At 42.9% G+C, this 22,094-nt stretch overlaps 1 protein-coding gene across 1 annotated transcript in view; it reads right to left on the reverse strand.

The window, feature by feature from the left end:
• Positions 1 to 14,408: 14,408 nt before the first annotated feature.
• Positions 14,409 to 22,094, reverse strand: part of VAV3 (vav guanine nucleotide exchange factor 3) — a 278,408-nt gene continuing 270,722 nt past the window's right edge. The window contains 2 exon segments of the mRNA XM_075322211.1: positions 14,409 to 17,622; positions 18,972 to 19,123. Of these exon segments, the coding sequence (XP_075178326.1) occupies positions 17,581 to 17,622; positions 18,972 to 19,123 (194 nt within the window). The 3' untranslated portion in view covers positions 14,409 to 17,580.

Consider the following 22,094-nt stretch of genomic DNA (forward strand, 5'->3'; position numbering starts at 1 on the left):
GTAGGTTCACCGCAGTCCAGTTCTTGTACTCTAAGGTTCTGGTTCCAGCTGTTGATGGGCCGTTGTCCTCCATTCCTTCTGCTCTGATCCCACCACTGCCAACCAGTTTGTGACGGGGTGTACAGCAGAGCAAGGAGAGACAACAGGCCGAGGATGATCCAACAGGTTTACTAACAGGAATACAGGAACAGCACACGACAAGTCCAAATAAAACAGATTCGGGGCACCTCACGATAATCCAAAGTGCCACATCACGACGTAATAGTCCTTTTCAGAGTCCCAGAAATCCCACACAATCCACTGGACGGCGAGATCTGTCTGCAGAATCAGATCTCGCTCCCTTCCTCTTCAAAGCTCAGCTCCCAACTGCACTTGTAAACAGGAGTGTATTGTCTGAGCTCGTGGGCCCGCCCCTCAAGGGTAGGGGTCTATGCAATGGTTGGGCCCACTAGAAGATTCTAGAAGGTTGGCTCCGAGATGTCTACAGGTTTGTGTAGTTGGCATTATCCACTGCTTACGAAACAATGGGAAGTTCCCCTGGCTGTGTGGACGAGATAATCGCATTATGGGCCCAGAGACACAGGAGATGGGGGGAAGGTATGGTTACTTACATCCCAAGACATTTCAAAGTGTTCAGTAAGTACATCCAAAGTAAAGTTACATCACATCCTGACATAGTATTACAGCAAATACAGTGAGAAGGTAAAATACATCACATGGCATCTTATACAAAAAATATGGGATGGAGAAAAGCACATACATCATGACATTGACAAGATTAAAAAAATAAAAACTATGATATTCACCTAGCGCTATTCTCACAATATGGTACTATGATCTGTGCAGCAAGTCAACTAAGGCTCCAATAGGCTGAAGAGTGGAACAGAGAAGGCCTGCTCCATCATTGTATTCAACTATATTTTCATCCTGAGCATGCAGATACCATTGAAATCACTGGATAAAAGTGACTTGTGTGCTTTTACTTAAAATTGTTTTATTATTAGAATATGCAAATATAGCCTAATACCAAAGGCATTATAATAGTTTTTTTTTCTAACATAAGGCAATCTAGGTGTCATGCAAGGGCTAGGGGAGGTCCGGCGTGAGGCCAAATACACAACTAAATAGGTGTAACACCACGACAAACAAGGGGTACATCGGGGACACTTTAACAACGGTGATTGAAGATAGACACTTCGTCCACTTAACTGTCGCTGTACCCTTCACTCCTAGCCAGTCCTTATACAGGTTCCTCACCTGTCATCAAGCAAGAACCTGAAGCCCTGAGATGACCCTACAGTAGTAACTGGCTAGGGAGTGGTCAGGTGAAGGACGCTAGCCCCACCGCTGCACTGAAACAACACACCAGGGTGAAACACCACAACAGACTGCTGCAGTTAGAACCAAGACTTCAGCCACACCAGCAACAGGTTTCAGCAGCTCCTTACACCTCCAAGACCAGCATCCAAATGAATCAAGAATAACCGACACCCTCTGCTGGTAGCAAAGGATATTTAAAGGTACTGGGACTGGTCCCAAACCAGAAACACCTAAACTGGTAATTGGCCTGCTTAGAGGCAAGGAATACTGCCATTAACCCTACAATTGACAAACGAAAAGAAAAACCATTTAAATAGCAAAGTATCACAGGGGAAAAGTGAAGCTCAGACCCCAAACCTGTCACTAAACTCTTATAGCAAGAGACAACTGTGACATTAGGCTACCAATGTGTATAATGTAATGTAATAAAAAAAAATATAAAATTACAAAAAAACATAAATGGTAAATTTGCACCACACATTTCATCTGTATTTCTAGAAATTGTTGCGTAATTAAAGGGAACCTGTCACCAATTTTTTGGCGTATAAGCTGCTGCCACCACCGGGCTCTTATATACAGCATTCTAACATGCTGTATATAAGAGCCCAGGCCGCTGTGAGAACGTAAAAAACACTTTATAATACTTACTTAGCGGTCGCTCAGTGGTGGAATAGGGCCTAATGGGCGTCTCCATTCTCTGGTGTCGGCACCGCCTCTTTTGGCCATCTTTGTTCTCCTTCTTCTGTAGCCACGGTGCATGATGTGTCCGACGTCATCCATACTCGCCAGCATTCAGGTCCTGAGCAGGCGCACTTTGATCTGCTCTGAGCAGGGCAGATTAAAGTATTATAGTGCACCTGCGCAGGACTGGCGAATGTGTATTACGTAGCCGTGTCACGCACCCAGGCTTCAGAAAGAGGACGAAGATGGCCGAAAGAGGACGAAGATGGCCGAAAGAGGAGGCGCCGACACCGGACAATGGAGATGCCCATATGGCCAACCGCACGACCGTTAGGTAAGTATTAAAAAGTATTTTTTTATGTTCTCACAGCGGCCTGGGCTTTTATATACAGCATGTTAGAATGCTGTATGTAAGAGCCCGGTGGTGGCTGCAGCTTATCGGCTAAAAACTTGGTGACAGGTTCCCTATAAAAGTACAATAAGATGACACAAAGACATAAAGAATCATAACTGAATAATAAAACTAATGCTACTAGGACATCCTTGATAAATAGTCTGTAATGAAATAGTTAATAAGCATGAGTTGGCCATTACATCTATTTCTATTTCTGATGTATGAACTTGTGGTCCAGTTAATCTGTCACTGGAGTATATAACACTCAGGAACTCCCTCCATAATACACTTGTCCTCCTCCGCACAGAGCCCTGTAATTTTCCTGTATGCACCGTCACCCGAGATCATCACTTCTTTCTACAGGCCACTAGAGAGTGTTTAGACATTTTCGTTTTGTTAACAGGTAAATTACTCTTCTTGGACAGACATCGTATTGAAGAAACGACAGTCATTATGCGTGGAGGCTCAGGGCTCCCTGTAATAACTGCATGCCATTTTTATATTATGTAAAATTGCAAAGGGAGCATATATTAGTGTCAGACTGTCAAAAGAGGTTTCATTTTAGATTGGCTGTTCTGCTCACTAAATACCGTTCATTTTGCTTTCATATCATTTCACGCTTGCTGACATCCCATCCTTGATGCTGACGCTTTGTCCTGCTGGCGTCTATAATTGATAAAGCAGCCATAAGGACTTGGAAGAAATCAAAATGTTTGCTCTTCTCCTGCATATTCAATGATTGTATGCTTTTGTTTTTGCTATTTTCTCTCTGAATTCATTCCACTGCCAGCAGCTTTGATTCACATCAGACGGTTTATTTTCTGATTTTGCCACAGTTCATACACATTCTGTGAAAATGCCTTGTAAACAGCATATTTTGCAGTAGGTCATCCGAGTACATCAGACTATGATCAGTTGGGGTGTACGTTTCTAGCACCACATTGTTTAAAGTGCACCTATTGTTTCATTTCTTCTAAGATCCAAAATTCTGTAAATTTCATAATGCATCTTTATGGGGATCGGAGCGGCATTTTTTTATATTTATATTTTCTGTCTTTTATATATATATATATATATATATATTTATATTTTCTTCTGCATCCATTTATGCAGCTTTATTCTTAAAAGTGTTATACAGGACATAAAATTTATAGACTGTCCTTAGCTTACGTTGTTAATGTTTGCATGAAGCAGTGAAGATGCTCCAACAAGTTCCGCACCCCCTTTATTGTTTACCAGAACAGATCCATATTTTTGTAGTGCCTGGTTTACATAAGGGTATGGTTTTTTCAAAGACACTTCAGTGAAAACTGTATTTATCCTAAAGCAGCGTTTTATGGTATCTTTTTAGTGTTTGTCACAGATATGACATGGTAACCAGGGGTAAGGGTACCTAGACAAGCCATCAGACTAGGGGGCCCTAAACTGTCCCTGATTCTAGGGGTAAGCTCAATGGTAGCAAGGCCTGGACTGCCAACGTGACCCTGACTCCTGAGTAGCCCTGGTCTAACACCTCCTCTCCTCCACCCCCAGGGAGGGCTGGGACTGGGATAAAGAATTCCACAAATACCGACAAACGGGAAAAGCAAAGCTCAAACTCACTGCAAGCAAACACAGGGGAAACGACAATAAGTGCTCAGGGAGAAATAAAGTACAGGGAAGAAATAAACATACAAGGATATTTCCACAGCACCCCAAATAGCGTACAACAGTTCACCAACAACTGGATCACCACATACAAAGACCAATAACGCTGGAGCAAAGCTAGAGCTATCTTAGGCATGTGAGGCTGTGTTACACCATCTTTTAAATGGCGGAGGTGGCTGTGATAGGACATCAGCAACCCGTGACCCCAGCAGCCATTCACCAGCTAATAAGAATTAGCTTGTGCTAAACTGAAGACCAGAGAGCACTAAACAGTCGATACCCGACTCTGGCTGATCAACTAGGAAGCATCAGGTTGCCTGCCAGACTCTGCAATTTGAAAAGAGTCTGGAGTCCCAATGACAGTTTTTTGTTGACTGTTGGGTTCTTTATTTCATTCTGTATGTCAGATAGTGGGAGCTTCCAAGTGGAAGCTGTTCAAAGAATAGTAAGGTTGCTTCTTTTAGTTGCTTTACAGCTTTCAAAGCCTGAAGAAGTTACAAAAGATGGAACGGATGCACAGCAAGTGTTATATCTCTATCAAAGGCCGCAAGCTAAAAAATGCTCTCTCGGGCAGAGTTGGTGCAAGCTGATTCCAGAAGAACACCAGGCTTCACCCTTCAACCCCTGTACTGGGATTTGCATTGGATGGCTTCCGCGGAAGGGCTGCTCTCCAGAGGAGCAAAGCAAAGGTGAAAGAATGGTCTAGTAGTCAGGTCAACACCAGGAGGTCAGTGTAGGGACAAAATTGTAGAGAATGAGAATAGTAAAAAAAACAAAATGAGGCCAAAGTCAGGAATATCCTATTACTTATTACCTCCAAGATTTGAGTTATTCTACTCTATATCATATGTTGCCTATCCTATAACTTGTAAAAATGTTCTTTATTCGAATAAAATCTGATTTACACGAAAAAATTAGGAATATCCACTGGGACAACAGCAAGGCAGGATACTAAGTTGTTCACAAAAACTAGTCAAACTATAATTGGCAGTGGGCAGCAGACTTTACGGAGCTTAAATAGCTTGCAGCCCTGCACAGGTCAAACAGGAGGAAGCAAACACTGACAAAAGTTAACTCTTGATCTCTCAGCATAAACGTAACTACAAGTCTCATACAAGTCCCAGAGAATACAGAATAAGGGGCACTTTGCACACTACGACTTCGCAAGCTGGTGCTGCGATGCCGTGTGCGATAGTCTCTGCCCCCATCACAGCTGTGATATCATGGTGATAGCTGCCGTAGCGAACATTATCGCTACGGCAGCCTCACATGCACTCACCTGCCCTGCGACGTCGCTCTGGCCGGTGAACCGCCTCCTTATTAAGGGGGCGGGTCGTGCGGCGTCATAGCGACATCACACGGCAGGCGGCCAATAGAAGCAGAGGGGCGGAGATGAGCGGGACGTAAACATCCCGCCCACCTCCTTCCTTCCGCATAGCCCGCCGGGACGCAGGTAGGAGCTGTTCCTCACTCCTGCGGCTTCACACACAGCGATATTGTTAGGGCCAGATGGATGGGCAGACCCGGGAGGTGGATCCTCTGGACTGAACTCCCCGAAGAGGGAACGGAGTCCGGTAGCCGGAGCACTTTAGGTAGCAGAACAGTCCGTGCACTTAGAACACAATGGAGAAGTCCCTGGGACCACGGGGTCACTGATGGTGGTCCGGGTGATGGAGCTCAGGTTCGGAAGCCGGGATGATATCAGGAGGGGTCCGGAACCGTTGGAGCGAGATGGCGGGTCACCGCAGGGAACCGGGATGGTACGGACTGTCAGGATGGTAGATAGGCAGCGTTCGGGGTTTGAGATACAGCAGGACCGGATGGCAATGCAGGATCGGCTCTAAAAGAGAGAGAGGTAAGTATCTCACAGGAACACAAGGAGACCTGACTCCTAGCTTGGGAAACACGAAGAACAGGCCCCGCCCCCTTGGACATTAATCCCCTTTATACCCTGTACCTGTGTGCATCATTTCCTGTCAGTGGACACTGGCCCTTTAAGAAAGGGTCAGTGACCGCGCGCGCGCCCTAATGCGCATGCGCGCGGCCCGGGTGCCAGAAGCCAGGGCAGGAAGCTGAGAGGAGGAAGCAGCAGAGCCGGCCAGGGACTGGGAAGCCGACGGGCGCCGGGAGCGGGGACCAGGAGGCCTGGGAAGCGCGGCCAATGGAGGCTGGAGAGCGGGGAGCGTGGCAGGTGAGCCGGGGAGCGGAGCAGAGGACCCGGGGAGCGTGACAGATATGTGCTGCCGCAGGAACAAGGAACAACATCGTAACATCGGTCTTTCCCAATTAATGGAAATAACGGAGGCTACACCAATGATACAATTATGACGCTTTTGCGCTCGTTAATCGTATCATAAAGGATTTACACACCATGATGTCGACAGCGACACCGGATGTGCGTCACTTTTGATTTGACCCCACCGACATCGCACCTGCGATGTCGTAGTGTGCAAAGGGCCCCTTAGAGTTGTCAGTTCATATCGCTTAAAACAAGACAGGAGCAGGCGACAGGAGCAGAAATAAGAAGGGCAGGCACCAATACATAGGTCATTGTAAGTCATTTTGACATTGCAGTACATATGTTCATTGTTTTTTTTTGCCTTTTTTGCACTTTTTCAGGCGAGTTACAAATAAAATTTACCTTAAAAAGATGTTATGTACACATGCCCTAAATGGGATATAGTTATAAACACTAAGCACAGCCAGTAGCAAGAGTATGACACCCCCAAAAAATGATGTCCCTTGATGGGGACTACTTCGACAAACCCTCACCTGCCCCTTGGGCGATTTCTACTTGTGGCTCTAGCACCCCTTTTTTGAGAGTCAGCTTCCTTTTGTGTACCCGTGTAGATGGATGCGATGATGGCTGGTTTCCCTAAGGATTTCCCGACCACCTGGTATTTGTCCACTAAGCCAACCAGGTTATCCACATTCCAGGAATCTCCCTGGGCAACCCAGGTCTGCACAAGTCTTGTGAGGAAGTGAATAAATCTGTCAAATAACGCATTCGACCATCTGGGCTGAAGTGTAGGACTGTTGCTGCAACCACTTCTGGAAAAAAAGCAGATTGAACATTTGGGAGCGAGGGGGTCTGTTGCCGTAATAAGCGCAGTAATGTACTAGTTGCTCCCTGACAAAGTCACTCCCAAGCACGCTAATATCTGTTTTTAGCTTGGTGTACTCTTTTGATTTATGCATGGTTAAGTCATAATAAACCTTTTGTGGCTCGCCAGTTAGATATGGAACTGGCACCTCCGCCCACTGATCCTGTGGCACCTTCTCCTGCTTTGCATTCCTTTTAAGGAACGTTAAAAACGTCTGAAAATCATCCACCGAGGTCAATTTTTGCAATGCTCATGTTCTTGTCTTCTGGCCATGGGAGTCATTATCTGGATTTGGGGGTGGGGGTGTCGCCCTGCCACAGATTACCTAGGCCAGGAGATCAATCTGCCGCTGCTGCTGTTCAAACGCCTCCTAATGTTGCCACTGTTTTTGCTGCTGCTGTTGCTCCCACTGCACCTGTATCTGCTGTATGAACAGCTTATTTGTCTCCTGATGTGCTAGCTGTTGCTGCACTTGCTGTTGCTGGACTTGCTGCTGCTGGATATGCACCAGGTGGTTAATCAGATGCTCGATTTTGTCTGACCGTGCTTCTTGGCTTACAGCTGCCTTCACTCAAGACATTCAGTTTGTCCGCAACATTCACACGTGCTCCAGGAAATCTTGTTCACACTTCTAGTACCAATTGTAGTAGATCACCTCAATCAGCTGCAGATCACAAGAGGCACAGGTTCAGATTCCACTTGTATTCTTGTATTGTGCTGGTTTATTCTGGCTTCATAAACCAAGTAAAGGAAAATAAACTCAAACAGCCTTTGTTCAGTATACAGGAAACCAAAATAAGCTACAATACAGTCTCTGTATCACTGCAGGGTACATCTGCTCAGATTCAGGGTTCACTCTTTGCACAAGAGCCAGGACTGGAGGTACTGCTACCTCCACACAGAACATCAAGTGATTCTAGTAGCCATGCTGTTACCTGCTGCACCTCACCCTAGGATGGAGATATGTGAACAGCCATCCCACCCATCTCTTTGAGTGTTCACAAAAATCTCGGCCCTTGTCATGGCCGATTAACCCTCTCAGCACCATAATGATGCAGGAGCTTACATTCCAGGTTTCACATCACTGAAGCCAATAACTTCAGTGAAAAATATCTTCCCTCCAGGACTCAACAATTGACCATCTTACACTGCAGATTGTTCATTTTCTCATTAAGGGTTAGCAGGAGAAAATGGACCCTAAAATATTTTATGCAATTTCTCCGTGGTCAAAAACTGCAGTTTGGGACCACGTCCAGGCTTGGAAGGGAAGACGCACTATTTGTCATTTGGAGTGAAAATTTGGCTGGAATTGATTGCAGACACCATGTTTCATTTGCAGAGTCCCTGGAGATAAAAAAAATAAAAATAAAAATAGAAGAAACCCTCACAAGTAACCACATGGATACTAGACCCTCTAAGGAATTTATCTAAGAGTGTATTGAGCATTTCTAACTCACAGCTAATACATTTTAAAACAAAATATTACATTTTTTCCACTAAAATACAGTTTTAGCACCAAATTTATAATTTACAAGAAGAAGAATAGGAGAAAATGGACCTATATAATTTGTTATGCAATTTCTTTCAAATGCAGTGATACCCCATATGTGGTCAAAAACTAACGCTTGGGCACATGGCAAAACTCAGAAAGCAAACAGCGCTGTTTAATTTTGGAAAACAAATTTGGACACTGTGATGCATTTCCAAAGGTCCTGAGGTGCCCAAAAAGCAGGAACACCCCCAAGTGACCCATTTGACAAACTAAACCTTATAGGGACTTCATCTATGGGTGGGGTGAGCATTTTTATTCTACAAACTACATCCCAGAATTTTATAAGTTTGGCCCATAAAAACAAAAAATGTTTTTCTTTCAGCTAAAATTTACTTTAATTTTAACTCAAACCAGGGGTAATAGGAGAAATTGTACAGGACAACTTGCTATGCAATTTTTACCGACTGTGGCAGTACCCCATGTGTGGTTGTACACTACTATTTGAGCAGGGATCGGATGGTAAAGAGTGCGCCTAGGTATTTAGAACGCAAATTCCATTTTAATAGATTGTATGGTTCCATCACCTGAGCCCCTGAGATGCCAGATAGGCAGAAACCCCCATAAGTGACCCATATTGAAAACTTCACTTATCTAGGGGTATAACGAGTATTTTGAACCCACCAGTGCCTCAAAGAATTTTGTAACATTAATATTAACATGTCAAAACATAACATTTATTAGCTGCAAATGTTTCATTTACACAAGGGTTAATAGGTGAAACTGAACCCCACAATTTGTTGCACTATTTCTCCCAATATGTTATCAGAAACTACTGTATGGCCACACAGCCAAGCATAATAAGAAGGAACAAGTGCTTTTGGGATTTTGGAGCATAGATTTTGCTGGAATAGTTTGCAGGTGACATTTGCAGAGCCCTAAAGTGCCAGAACAGCTGAAGAAAAAAAACCAAAAGTGACCTTAATGTACAAATTGCTCTTCTCAATTAATTCAACTATGGCTGTGTTATGGACAAGATTATGAACTATTAGGAGTATATAAGAGTTATATGAAGATATCCAAAAACCAGGATGTAAGTTGGTGTTTGAACTGTGTACCACACCAACAGTATATCTGCATTCAGACATAAGACTCAGACAGTCTGGACTTTCATGTGACAAGTGTATCATGCTGACATAGCTTAATATAAATGAGGAAATGCATTATACATTACAGTTTACTGTATATCACAGAATAAGCTATTTTATCCAATAGGAGACGTGTTACATATTCTTGGCTCCTAGCCAACAAGTTCCTTTTAAATGTTTGTCCACTTCCGTATTAAACCAGTCATATTTTCTATATAGATCCGTGTCATTTCTCTGGTCTATATGGAAGAATTAGTGTGCATGCTACTAACAAATGACTCATGATTTGGATGCAGACGGGGTTAAGGTAGATGCACAATTAGATTGCATCACTATAAATTTATGACCGCCTTAACAGCTGTAGTGATTATTTGTTATCCACAGGTCTTTTCACTCTAACACCACACCATGCTTTTTCTCTAGAGAATTGCAATTATGCCAGTTTACTGCCCGCTCATTGTACCCAACTTTTAGAGTCACACACCTCGTAATTTGTCCATTGGGTACTCCTCGTTACAGTAATGTCAAATGTGGTCACTTTCTCCAGTTAAGGCACAGTGAGGCTCAATAAAGAGGGGGCATTTGACTTTGGGAGAGCACATTTAACCGGGTTATATTTCAGGGGGTGGGAGACATGTTAATTTTCCGGAGACTTTGAGTTAACAGTAAAGTAGAAAAACCCCTATATTTCCAAATGAGAGATCACAGACCTGAGTAGGAGCTGGATTTGTACAGGAAAATGTTGGGTTTTTATTGATAACGTTTTGGGGTACGTAACATTTTCATTATATGGCCAGGATCTCATTCTTGTGTTCTCTGATGAGTATTTATATCAGAGTTTCCGTTGAAATCACACAAAAATTCGATCCAGTTGAAACCCCAGATACAGCCACTCACTATAATGAGACAGATAGCATGCACACAACTGTGGACGCCCACAATTCTGTGCTAAAAATATGTAAAAAATATGATGAGACATCATCGAAATAGAGACCAGATGGAGTCCAAAGTGACTCTACACAATAGTGAGTGGCTCCATTTAGGGTTTTGCTAAATTGCAGTTTTTGTTAGGCTAAACAAGTTGCTTCAATGATATATTTTACATAGACTAAAATTGTGGGTATTGGGAGAATATAGCAGTGGTTTTACAATACACTTTACAAACATGAACTGAAATTTCCAGCTCAAAAGTGAATACATTAGAAAAGCTTTAATATATTAATATATTTCAACCACAAGGCAGCAAAAACTTCATAACAGTCATTTTTAAGTCATCGTTTTGTGTACTGGGGAATATGAATTTCTTATCAGTGTCACGCTTACTTTCCTGCAGAATGCAAAGCACAAATGCACATGTAAAAGGTAGCAAGAAAAATATTGTTTTCTCTTAAAAGAAATAATCCCTATTTATGTTAAGAGGATATTTGACATCCTTAGAGAAATGTAAACGCCTGTGTTCCAAAGAATTAACATTTAAAGTCTAGTAATAATAAAATCTTGCAATAATAAAATCCCTCCAAACACCTAAGATTTAATAAATGGCACACCAGTATTTCTTTATGTAAGACATGGACCAACGGGGTGCAATCCATGTTAATATAGTGCATATTAAAAACAACAGTAAGTGAGCAAACATGTAAAAGTCACACAAGGTTGTATAAATTATAGCGTTCAACTAAAGCATCAGATTTTTCAATGTATTGATACCATACATTTTTTGAGAACACTGATATATCTCTTCCACTAAACAGTATATGTGACTATTAAGCTAATTTTTGGATGGACTGAAAAAGGGACACAAGGCTACATAGAAAGGAGGCCCAAAAGGTGTAATTTCTATGTATTTATACCAAAGTTAATAAATATGGTTGTTTCTGCCTGGAATGTATGAAGAAAAACTAACAGTGCACAGCACACTGAAACAGCATTCCCAAAGTCACACATGGTGGTGGTGGCAGCATGATGCTGTGAGAGGCTTTTCTTCAGCAGACACAGGGAAGCTGGTCAGAGTTTATGAGAAGATGGAGCTAAATACAGGGAAATCCTGGAGGAAAACCTATTAGAGGTTGCAAAAGACTTGTGACTGGGGCGTAAGTTCACATTCCAGCAGGACTAAAGCGGGCTTTATACGCAGCGATATTGCAAGCGATATCGCTAGCGAGCGTATCTGCCCCCGTCGGTTGTGCGTCACGGGCAAATCGCTGCCCGTGGCGCACAACATCGCTAACACCCGTCACACTATACTTACCTGCCTAGCGACATCGCTGTGGCCAGCAAACCGCCTCCTTTCTAAGGGGGCGGTTCATGCGGTGTCACAGCGGCGTCACTAAGCGTCCGCCCAATAGAAGCGGAGGGGCGGAGATGAGCGGGACGAACATCCCGCCCACCTCCTTCCTTCCTCATTGAGTGCGGCCGCAGGTACGATGTTGTTCCTCGTTCCTGCGGTGTCACATATAGCGATGTGTGCTGCCGCAGGAACGACGATCAACATCGTACCTGCAACAGCAACTATAATCGGGATAGGAACGACTGGACAATGATCAACGATATGGTGAGTATTTTTGATCGTTACCGGTCGTTCCTATGGTGTCACACGCAACGACGTCGCTAATGAGGCCAGATGTGCGTCACGAATTCCATGACCCCAACGACATCTCGTTAGCGATGTCGTTGCATGTAAAGCCCGCTTTATACCCTAAATATACTTCCAGAGCTACAATGGAATTAATAAGATCAAACTAGTCATGTGTGTGTCCATGGCCCAGTGACTGTTCAGACCTAAATCCCATTGAGAATCTGAGGCAGGACTTGAAAATTGCTGTTCCTAGATGCTTCCATTCAATCTTACTGAACAAGAGCTAGTTTGCAAAAAAAAAAAAAAAAATGGGCAAAAAGTTTAGATGTGCAAAGCTGGTAGAGACATACCCAAAAGGCTTGCAGCAGTAATGGCAGCAAAAGTTTTCACTCAAAGTACTGACTCAGGGGGTGAAAGTATGACACTCTTTTCAAATTTAGATTTTTAAAATACTTAGAAAGCCATGTATCACTTTCTTTACACTTCACAAGTACTTGCTACATAGTGTCGGTGTATCACATAAACTCCCAATATGATACATTTACATTTGTAGATGTAATGTGATAAAATGTGGAAACGTTCATGGGGTATGAATACTTTTTCAGGTCACTGCACACACAGCTTCAGTTAAGTATCTTACTGTGGTTCTGCATTATAGAATATGGCAGTATGCTACACTGTTATATACAGAAGCATTCTGTAAAAATAAAGTGCACCGCACAGTATAACATTTTTTTTTAACATGTCGAAGTCACGAATGCCACATCTGAAGCTTCTATAGGGAAATGCTCCCAATGGAAACTCCAAATTGGCGCAGCAGCACTCAGTGTAAAAAGAGCCTAAGTTGAAGATTGGATGTTACCATTACATTGTCAAGCGTGTTACCCTACCCAGGCTAGTACTGTCAGCAATGCAACAAGAGCTGACAGGTCCTTCACTTTGGGAGATTTGCTTGGAACAAAACCGGACAGCGCACAACAAAATTTAGCCTTAAAATAGAAGTTGAAAGCTTTGGGACCACATTAAATCCAAATATGGTTATTTCCATTTCCCTCGTCTCTGCTTGTGAAATACTCTAAGGTGTATATATATATATATATATATATATATATATATATTTGCAGGAGGATTCCGGTAGTTCTATGACGGGGATGGTAGGGTGTCTTTGTCAATGATGCTTTGTATGTATTTACATCATACAAGTGTTTTATATCTTTATGAAGAATAACTACACACACTTTCTCCATTTTTGGTTTATTCAGTAACTTATTGTCAAGTAAAAAAAAAACCAAAACAATAAATTTAAGAAGCTTGTTTAAAGTGAAGATACATAATGAAAAAAGTAGCATCTAAAAATTTTCTTAGGTGGTAAAAAAGATAGAAGAAATTAATACTGTTAATTCTACATCTTGCAATAAATAATAATCTGAATCTCAGAATCATAGTACAAAATATAGAACAAAATTTCTGTGCATTCACATTACAGGTAGAAAGAAATAATACAGAAAAATTGGAAAATTCATAAATAATAGAGCATGCCGTGATACATGTTACAATCTATTTTCAGCTGCTCACCCTTCAATATTTTCTGTAGATCTCCCATTAAACTACATTTACTAGACGAGAATGACATAAAGCATGGCAGGCCCACTATGTACAATATATAAATATATATCATATAGGATGTACAAGTGCAGGGTTTGTTAGTAGATGTAGCAGAGCTGAATGGAGCTATTTAGAAAACTTGGTGATTCAATTCTACCAAGTTTAGCTACAGAAGTAGCATTCCCTAACAGGACTAATATATATATATATATATATATATATATATATATATATATACATACACTGTATATACACAGGGTGGTCCAAAAGTAGGAGAACAGTATGTGTAATAGGGTAATCAAACATGGTGGAAAGTGAAACTGACTCAGTTGCCCTTAGCAACCAATCAGGTTCCACCTTTCATTTTCTAAAGAGTCTGTGAAGAATGAAAAGTGGAATCTGATTGGTTGCTAAGGACAACTGAGTCAGTTTCACTTTACACCATGTTTGATAAATCTCCCCCATCATAACCCTATTACACAAACTGTCCACCTACTTTTGGACCATCCTGTGTGTGTATATATATATATATATATATATATATATATATATATATAAATATATATATATATATATATATATATAAAACAATGCAGTAAGATAAGATGTAACTTGACACCCACCTTTACATTTTCAATGGTTTGTGCTGAGTTAAAGGGAATCTGACAGCAGTACAACCATCAAATGGTTTATATTCACATGTAGCTTTTGAAAAGACAAGTCCAGCCATACCTTTAACTAGTCAGTCTGTTCTTCCATTACAGAGAAAACAGAGTTTGAACTAATATGCAAATAAGGCTGAAGTGCTTTTGATATGTAGAAGCTCCTCCCACTCTTCCACTGTTCCCAGCTCTATTCCCCGCTCAGCACCGCCTTCTGTTGCTTCATTGACAACTCATATTCTTGAAGTCACACAACAAAAGGCTTTAAGTCAAGCAGAAGGTGGCTCTGGGCAGGGAATAGAGCTGGGGAGACCTGAGGTCTGGAAAGTGCTTCCACGCACCGAAAGCACTTCAGCCTCATTTGCATACTGGTTCAAACTCCAATTTCTCAGGAACGAAGGAACAGATTGTCTAGCTAGGATTATGGCTGGACTTGTCTTAGCAAAAGATGCATGACAATATGAACTGATTGAGGGTAAATCCTGCTGACAGACGCCCTGTAGGTGTACAGTTACAGCTTTCGGCTTTGAGATATCCTTTTGTTACACAGTATAGTTAATGCATTGTGTGTTAGTTGGAAAATGCTACGTCGGTAAATGCATAGTCTCAAAGGGGTTATTCTTGGGATAGCTATCAATATGGAATTTTGCGGTTCAACTCTTGGATCCCTACCATCCAGCTGTCGGAGAGGCCATAGCACACCTTCATTTATGGCCGTGCCTGCTATTACAGTTCACTACAGCTTTGTCCTATTCAAGTGAATGGGACTGAACTGCAGTACCTGACACAGCTGCTACTAAAAGTATGAAGCTGAACCTGGTCAACAATAAAGGCAATGCGGAGAGCAGTTAGCCTACCAACCGCTGGTTGTCAGGAGTGCCAAGAGTTGGGCATTCGTCTCCTGCGGAAAGCCTCAATTTCTGATTAACAACCTTTAAAAGGAACCTGTCATGTTATGGGGTTAATGTGCAAGTTAATAACATTCTGAACCTGCCTGGTGCCTGCATATTAATCACCGCTGCTGGGAGGAAATTAACTTTAATCCTCAGGGTAGCATTCGGGCTTCAGTCACAGGTGGGGTATGGGTTCAGTCTTCACTCTGTAACCGCATCCCCTACACTGACTGACAGCATTGGTATAATGTAGAGTGACTGTCAGTCAATTCGGGGGTGCATGGCTACAACCGCTGCTCTACATAAAGAGCGGTGACTAAACCCGCGCTGGCACCGCTTTCTTGACTGACTCCCGGCAGTGATCAGGTTTATTAAAAGTCATTTCCTCCCGGCAGTGCGGTCTAATGTGCAGGCATCGGGCAGTTTCAGAATGCTATTACCCTGCAGATTAAACCCATATGTTAAGGTTAATAGCAGTTTTCCATTTGACAGGTTCCCTTTAACTCAGTTTTCCCGTTGCAAAATCCAGAGTATATTGACTAATGACACATTCAGTTCTGTGACATAGAAGTGTATATCAGTACCTACAATATATAGAAATCAATCTCCACACATGTTCATTTTTCATGTTTCATTTACATTCATTGCAAATATTAAATATTTTTTAAACTCTCTCAGCAAAAAAATGTATTTCAAATTGAGAATTTATGTCATGGTTATCAATAAGATTATAAAATAGCGCACCTTATACTCAGAAATAAGTTGCCTACCTGTCTTTTCAGGTAACTATTCAGAATAAGCTCTCATGTGTGCAGAGATTAGGAATAATGCTCTTTCTCTTTATCATATGGCTTGTATTATCAATTTTTCAACAGTTTCCCTCCATGTAGGCTATGGCTCTAATTTCCAGTTGTCTCCGAGCTAGTGGGTAGACTAGTAGTATTCTGTCTCCCATACACAGCACACACAGATATGATGGGGAGGGATTGCTGCTCTCTCGTTTTTATGTAGCACATATTGAAAAACAGTGATGTGGTGAGATATAACTCTTACTAGAAAGCAGCAGCACAATTTCTATGCTTCCTTATTCTGCGTTTCCTTCCTCACCTACTGAAGTAAGACAGATTTTAGCTGTATTTCTGAGTGAGAGATCAGTTCAGAAAGGAGGAATTAAATTGACTGAAAGTGGAGATATTAGCATATTCTCTTGTAAGATATATGCTTGTACAATTCATTTACACAATGTATTGGAATGTTTGACTGGCTTTACAATGGTGAACATGGCTCGATAAATTTAGTGCATCTATGTGCATGTTTGATTTTTTTTTTATACATATATAAATACCAATTCTTGGTATCAGTAGTTTGTCCCCAAAAAATTGGAGCACATAAGAAAATAAAAATTGAGTGTTTTGCGACTTGAGAAACCCATGCCTGCTTGTCTTTACTTTTGACATGTAAACGTCTGTTCTTTTGGGCATATTTCATTAATACATATTTCTAAAATGATTTTTTCCAAAATTGTGATGTCTCGAATGCCTGAATTTTGGCTCAATAACAGTAATACTTCAGCCCTAATGTTCCCGCAATAGAGGTACATGCCATCTCCTTTCACATGAACTCTGCGAGATTGAGGAATTATGGAAAGACATGACAGACTTTTTACACTAACCTTAAATTATCTAAATAAAGCACAAATAATCCCATTCAAGTCTGTAACAATATAAAACATGAAAAATTCCAGTGGGGTAGTTACATTTTATAGGCACTGAATGTGTGAGCGACTTCAGTTTGGCATAGTAAGATATGGCTTAGTTGTTTTGAATACAAACTTCTCACACACTAGCATGTTCAGGTCATTGTCAATCCGTGCACCATCAGGCCTGCAATGCCATGGTACATCCCAAAAGCATGAGTCCCCCTTTCTGAGCATGCTCAATAGTTACACGAACAGTATCGAGACAGTGGAGAATTCAGCAATTGCTCCATGCTACCGAGGTGGTTAAGCCGATGTTTGCAAACTTCAGAAGTATTTCCAGTGTTACACTGACGACGGTCAACATCATTCATCTTCTTCTACATATGTGGATGGAAACCAACCAACCTGTGTGATCAAAAGAAAACACAAAATATAAGACCACTTCACTCTTCGTCTTCGATTCATTCAGACATTAGATGACACCACAAAGTGTTGAGAAACAATTGAGGAATGATGCATAAAATGTGCTCAAATACTGAAGCAACCTCTAACAGATCCAAGTGTAATCTGACTGTCTCCAAAGCCAACTCCAAAAGTTTTCTTTTGCTGGACCCTTGGAGTCCTAATATATTGACATGCCAATATTTCCCATGGCATGCCATCCATTAGTTTTAAATTAATCCCAGTATAACTTAAAGGAGTTCTCCAACATAAACTCAAACATTTTTTTAAGCTAATCTGTGCTGTATTGTCATCTTAAACACCCCTACATTTTATTTTCTTTCTAACTTTTTTACCTCTTGAATGATCCCTTTATTCTCTGCAGACACTTTACCTGCAGCTCAACCAAACATGAAATCTTCCAATGCCGAACTTCACAGTCAGAGCTGGCACCGCCTTGCCTCACTGTCCAGACTTGCCCTCTGCACACTCATTGGCTGTCAGTATTCTGCCCCAACACTGACCTCTCATCACTACAGAATTGGAAATAACAGCCCCACATAGTGCTCTGTACCCCCCACATAGGACTCTGCCCCCCCACACATAGGGCTCTGCATCCTCCACACGGCGCTCTATATCCCCCACATGGTGCTCTGTACCCCACCCCCACGGCACTCTGCACCCCCCACATGGCGTTCTGCACTCCCCACACGGCGCTCTGCATCCCCCACATGGCGCTCTGCAACCCCCCACATGGCGCTCTACACCCCCCACATGGCGCTCTGCACCATCCCCACACGGTGCTCTGCACCATCCCCACACGATGCTCTGCACCACACCATCTGTGATGCCGATACATTTGAACATGCTGCTGCTGGGGCTGACACTGTGGGCAGCCGCCGCCAAAGCCCTCCCCCAAGCTCACAGGCCCCACAGCAGTGGCAGGGGAGAGTACGGAATGTGGGGAGGGTGCAGGGACTATGGCGCACTCTACATGCCCAGCAGGCCGGCTACATGACGTCAGCTGTGATACCCGTCTACATGGCGAGCATAAGCTCCTGCCCCTGTCGACGTGACATCACAGGAAGCAGCAAACTCCCGGCAGGAGCGGTCACATGACCGCTCTGAGTCTGGGGAGAGGGGCTGACAGCAGGCCAGGTAGGTAGTTGCTATCTACCCACCTGCCCCTATGTAGCCCAATAGTGCAATAAACAAAAATAAGCAAAATAAGCCGGATACCCCTTTAACATGAGGCAGTAGCTGACTTTATAATTTCTTTTATTATATCCCCTCTTCCACCATCACGGTTGTACCTTTCCATTTGTTTCTCCTCTCCACCAGCCATTGGTCCCCGACTTTGTATAGATCTTTACCACATCGCCTTTAAATAGAGACAGCTCCCTCATGTCTCTGGCACAGAAGTCATACCGTGCAATGGCAATACCTAAAACTTTTGGACTCAGGACTGAAACAACAATGGAAAGAAGTCATAACCGGTAAAAAAAAACAGCTCACATAAAATGAATGATATGGCAGAGAAAAAATGGTTAGAAGGAATTGTATTAATCTGTGATGCGTTGGACAGTGGCAGAAATGGTGATTACTACATAATCTGAAAGTTTACATTGATGACTTTCTATATGAAGCCTCAGTACAAATATCATCCTCGACTAGAATAGTCTCAACACTAAAACAATTATAAAGCTGATCATCACATTGTTATATTGAGGACTGAGTAATGTCATGATTTATCAGATAATGCGTAGCGTTTGCATGGATGTTATGACGGCACATCAGAGATCTGGGTTCAGGGAAGGACTTCATTATAATGGTAATAATAAATAGTAATTCCACCTAATCCTATAGTCTTTGGTCTTTATGGTTCTGCTGCTCAATAGTTGTATACTGTAGGTTTATTGTTAGAGTTGATTTGCTTTTTATACAGTTCGTTATGCATTTAAAGAGGACTAACCAGCAGGATTTTCCTATATGAGGTAAAGGCAGTGCCATGTAGGCAGTAAGATGCTGAATCCAGGCATGCCTGTTGTAGAAAGATCGAATACTTGGTTGATGAAATATCAAAGTTGAAGAAATGTACTGCACTTTGATTGACGGGTGGATCAGGGTGGGCCTTTGTGGGGCAAGTCCTCGGTGTTTACAATTCCTCCTCTGGCATCCTCCTGGATTGACCCCTTTTCTTTATTTGAATATCGCGCAGCAATTGCTGTTGTTGGCAGCGCGTGCGCATTGCTACAGTGCTTAAGTCTTCACTAAAATGGAGCCGGAGTCCGTGCATGCACATACCGTGATCTCCGGCATCATTTTATTCAAGACACTACGGTGAAGACTAAAGGGGGCTTTACACTCAGGAACATCGCTAGCGATATCGCCGGTGAAAGCACCCGCCCCCGTCGGTTGTGCGTCACGGGCAAATCGCTGCCCGTGGCACACATCGTTAGGACCCGTCACACGGGACTTACCTGCCTAGCGACGTAGCTGTGGCCAGCGTACCTTGTCCTTTCTAAAGGGCAGTTCGTGCGGTGTCACAGCCACGTCACTAAGCGGCCGCCCAATAGAAGCGGAGGGGCGGAGATGAGCAGGCGTAACATCCCGCCCACCTCCTTTCTTCCTCATTGTGGGCGGCCACAGGTACGGTGATGTTCCTCGTTCCTGCGGTGTCACACGTAGCGATGTGTGCTGACGCAGAAACGACGAACAACCTGCGTCCTGCAACAGCAACGATTTTATGAAAATGAACGACGTGTTAACGATCAACGAAAAGGTGAGTATTTTTGATCGTTCACACTCGCTCAGAGTTGTTACACACAATGACGTCACGAACGACGCCGGATGTGCGTCACGGAATCCGTGACCCCGGTGATATATCGTTAAAAAAAAAAATCTAAGCACACACCAATGCCTCTCAGTCTTCACTGCAGTGTCTTCAGTAAAGTGGAGCAGGAGATCGCGGTACGCGCATGCGCGGACCCTGGCACCATTTTAATGAAGATAATTACTGCTACAATGTGCACGCACCGTCAACAACAGCAATGGCAGCGTGGCGCGATATTCAAATAGGGAAAAGGGGGCAAGCCAGGAGGACGTCGGAGGTGGAATAAATGCTCAGGACCCGACCCACAAATGCCCGTATCCCTTGCACACGTCAATCAAAGTGCTGTGCATTTCTGCAATTTTGATTAAAGATATTTCAGCAACCAAGCAGCCGATCTTTCAACAAAAGTTATGCCTGGATTCAGCATCCTAGTGCCAGTATGGCCCTGCCTTTACATCATATCGCAAAATCCTGGTGGTTGGTTCCCTTTGAGTTTGCCTGAAATAATCTTTTAATTGATTCTCTAGGCAGATCTCATGGGCAGTGTGAGTTCATGGCCAAAAAATGTAAAATACAACTAAAGCAAGCACATAAGATAATTCTACAATATAATTTTAGTCCATTGTATAATAGAATCTCTCTTTAGCTCATAGTAATTTAGTAGTTATTTCACTATTTACAGGGGTTGTCCACATTTGGGGACATTTCTTTTCTTAAAAGGATATCATTTTGGAAAACATTTTTTTTCTATAATTGGGTATCATTAAACATATTCCACTGTTTCCCTTATACAGCCTCTGTATTGCACTGTATTTGGCTGGCTACAGAATGAGTTGACTAATGCGGGCGTCACACGATACGATCTATCGTGAGATCGCACGAGCGATCGTAGCTGCCCCCAATCGTTTGTGCGTCACGGGCAATTAGTTGCCCGTGGCGCACAAAGTCGTTAAACCCCCATTACATGTACTTACCTGCTGAGTGACGTCACTGTGGGCGGTGAACATCCACTTCCTGAAGGGGGAGGGACGTTCGGCGTCACAGCAACGTCACACAGCGGCCGGCCAATAGAAGCGGAGGGGCAGAGATGAACGGGAAGTAAACATCCCGCCCACTTCCTTCCTTCCGCACTGCCGGCGGGACACAGGTAAGCTGTGTTCATCGTTCCCGGGGTGTCACACGGAGCGATGTGTGCTGCCCCGGGAACGATGAACAACATGACGTGCGATTTTTAGAAAATGAGCGACTTGTCAGCAATGAACGAGAAGGTGAGTATTTCTGCTCGTTCATAGCTGTCGCACGCTACGATATATCAAGCAATGCCGGATGTGCGTCACTTAAGACGTGACCCCGCCGACATATCGCTCGATATATCGCCTCGCGTGACGCCCGCATAAGACTCTGTCAGGGAGCTCATTCTTCCTGTCTAATGGGAGAGTTTCTAACTCTTTTATTTGTCTTTTATTCAGCTCCTCTCAATGGATTTATGACCACAGACAACATCAAAGTGGAATGTGTAGGGAAACAAAAAACCCGTAAAAGCAAAACAGTGCAAAATGTTAATGAAGTTACTTAAAGGGAGTCTGTCAGCAAGTTTTTGCCA

This window comes from Anomaloglossus baeobatrachus, chromosome 8, assembly GCF_048569485.1.
Source record: "Anomaloglossus baeobatrachus isolate aAnoBae1 chromosome 8, aAnoBae1.hap1, whole genome shotgun sequence".
Lineage (NCBI taxonomy): Eukaryota > Metazoa > Chordata > Amphibia > Anura > Aromobatidae > Anomaloglossus > Anomaloglossus baeobatrachus.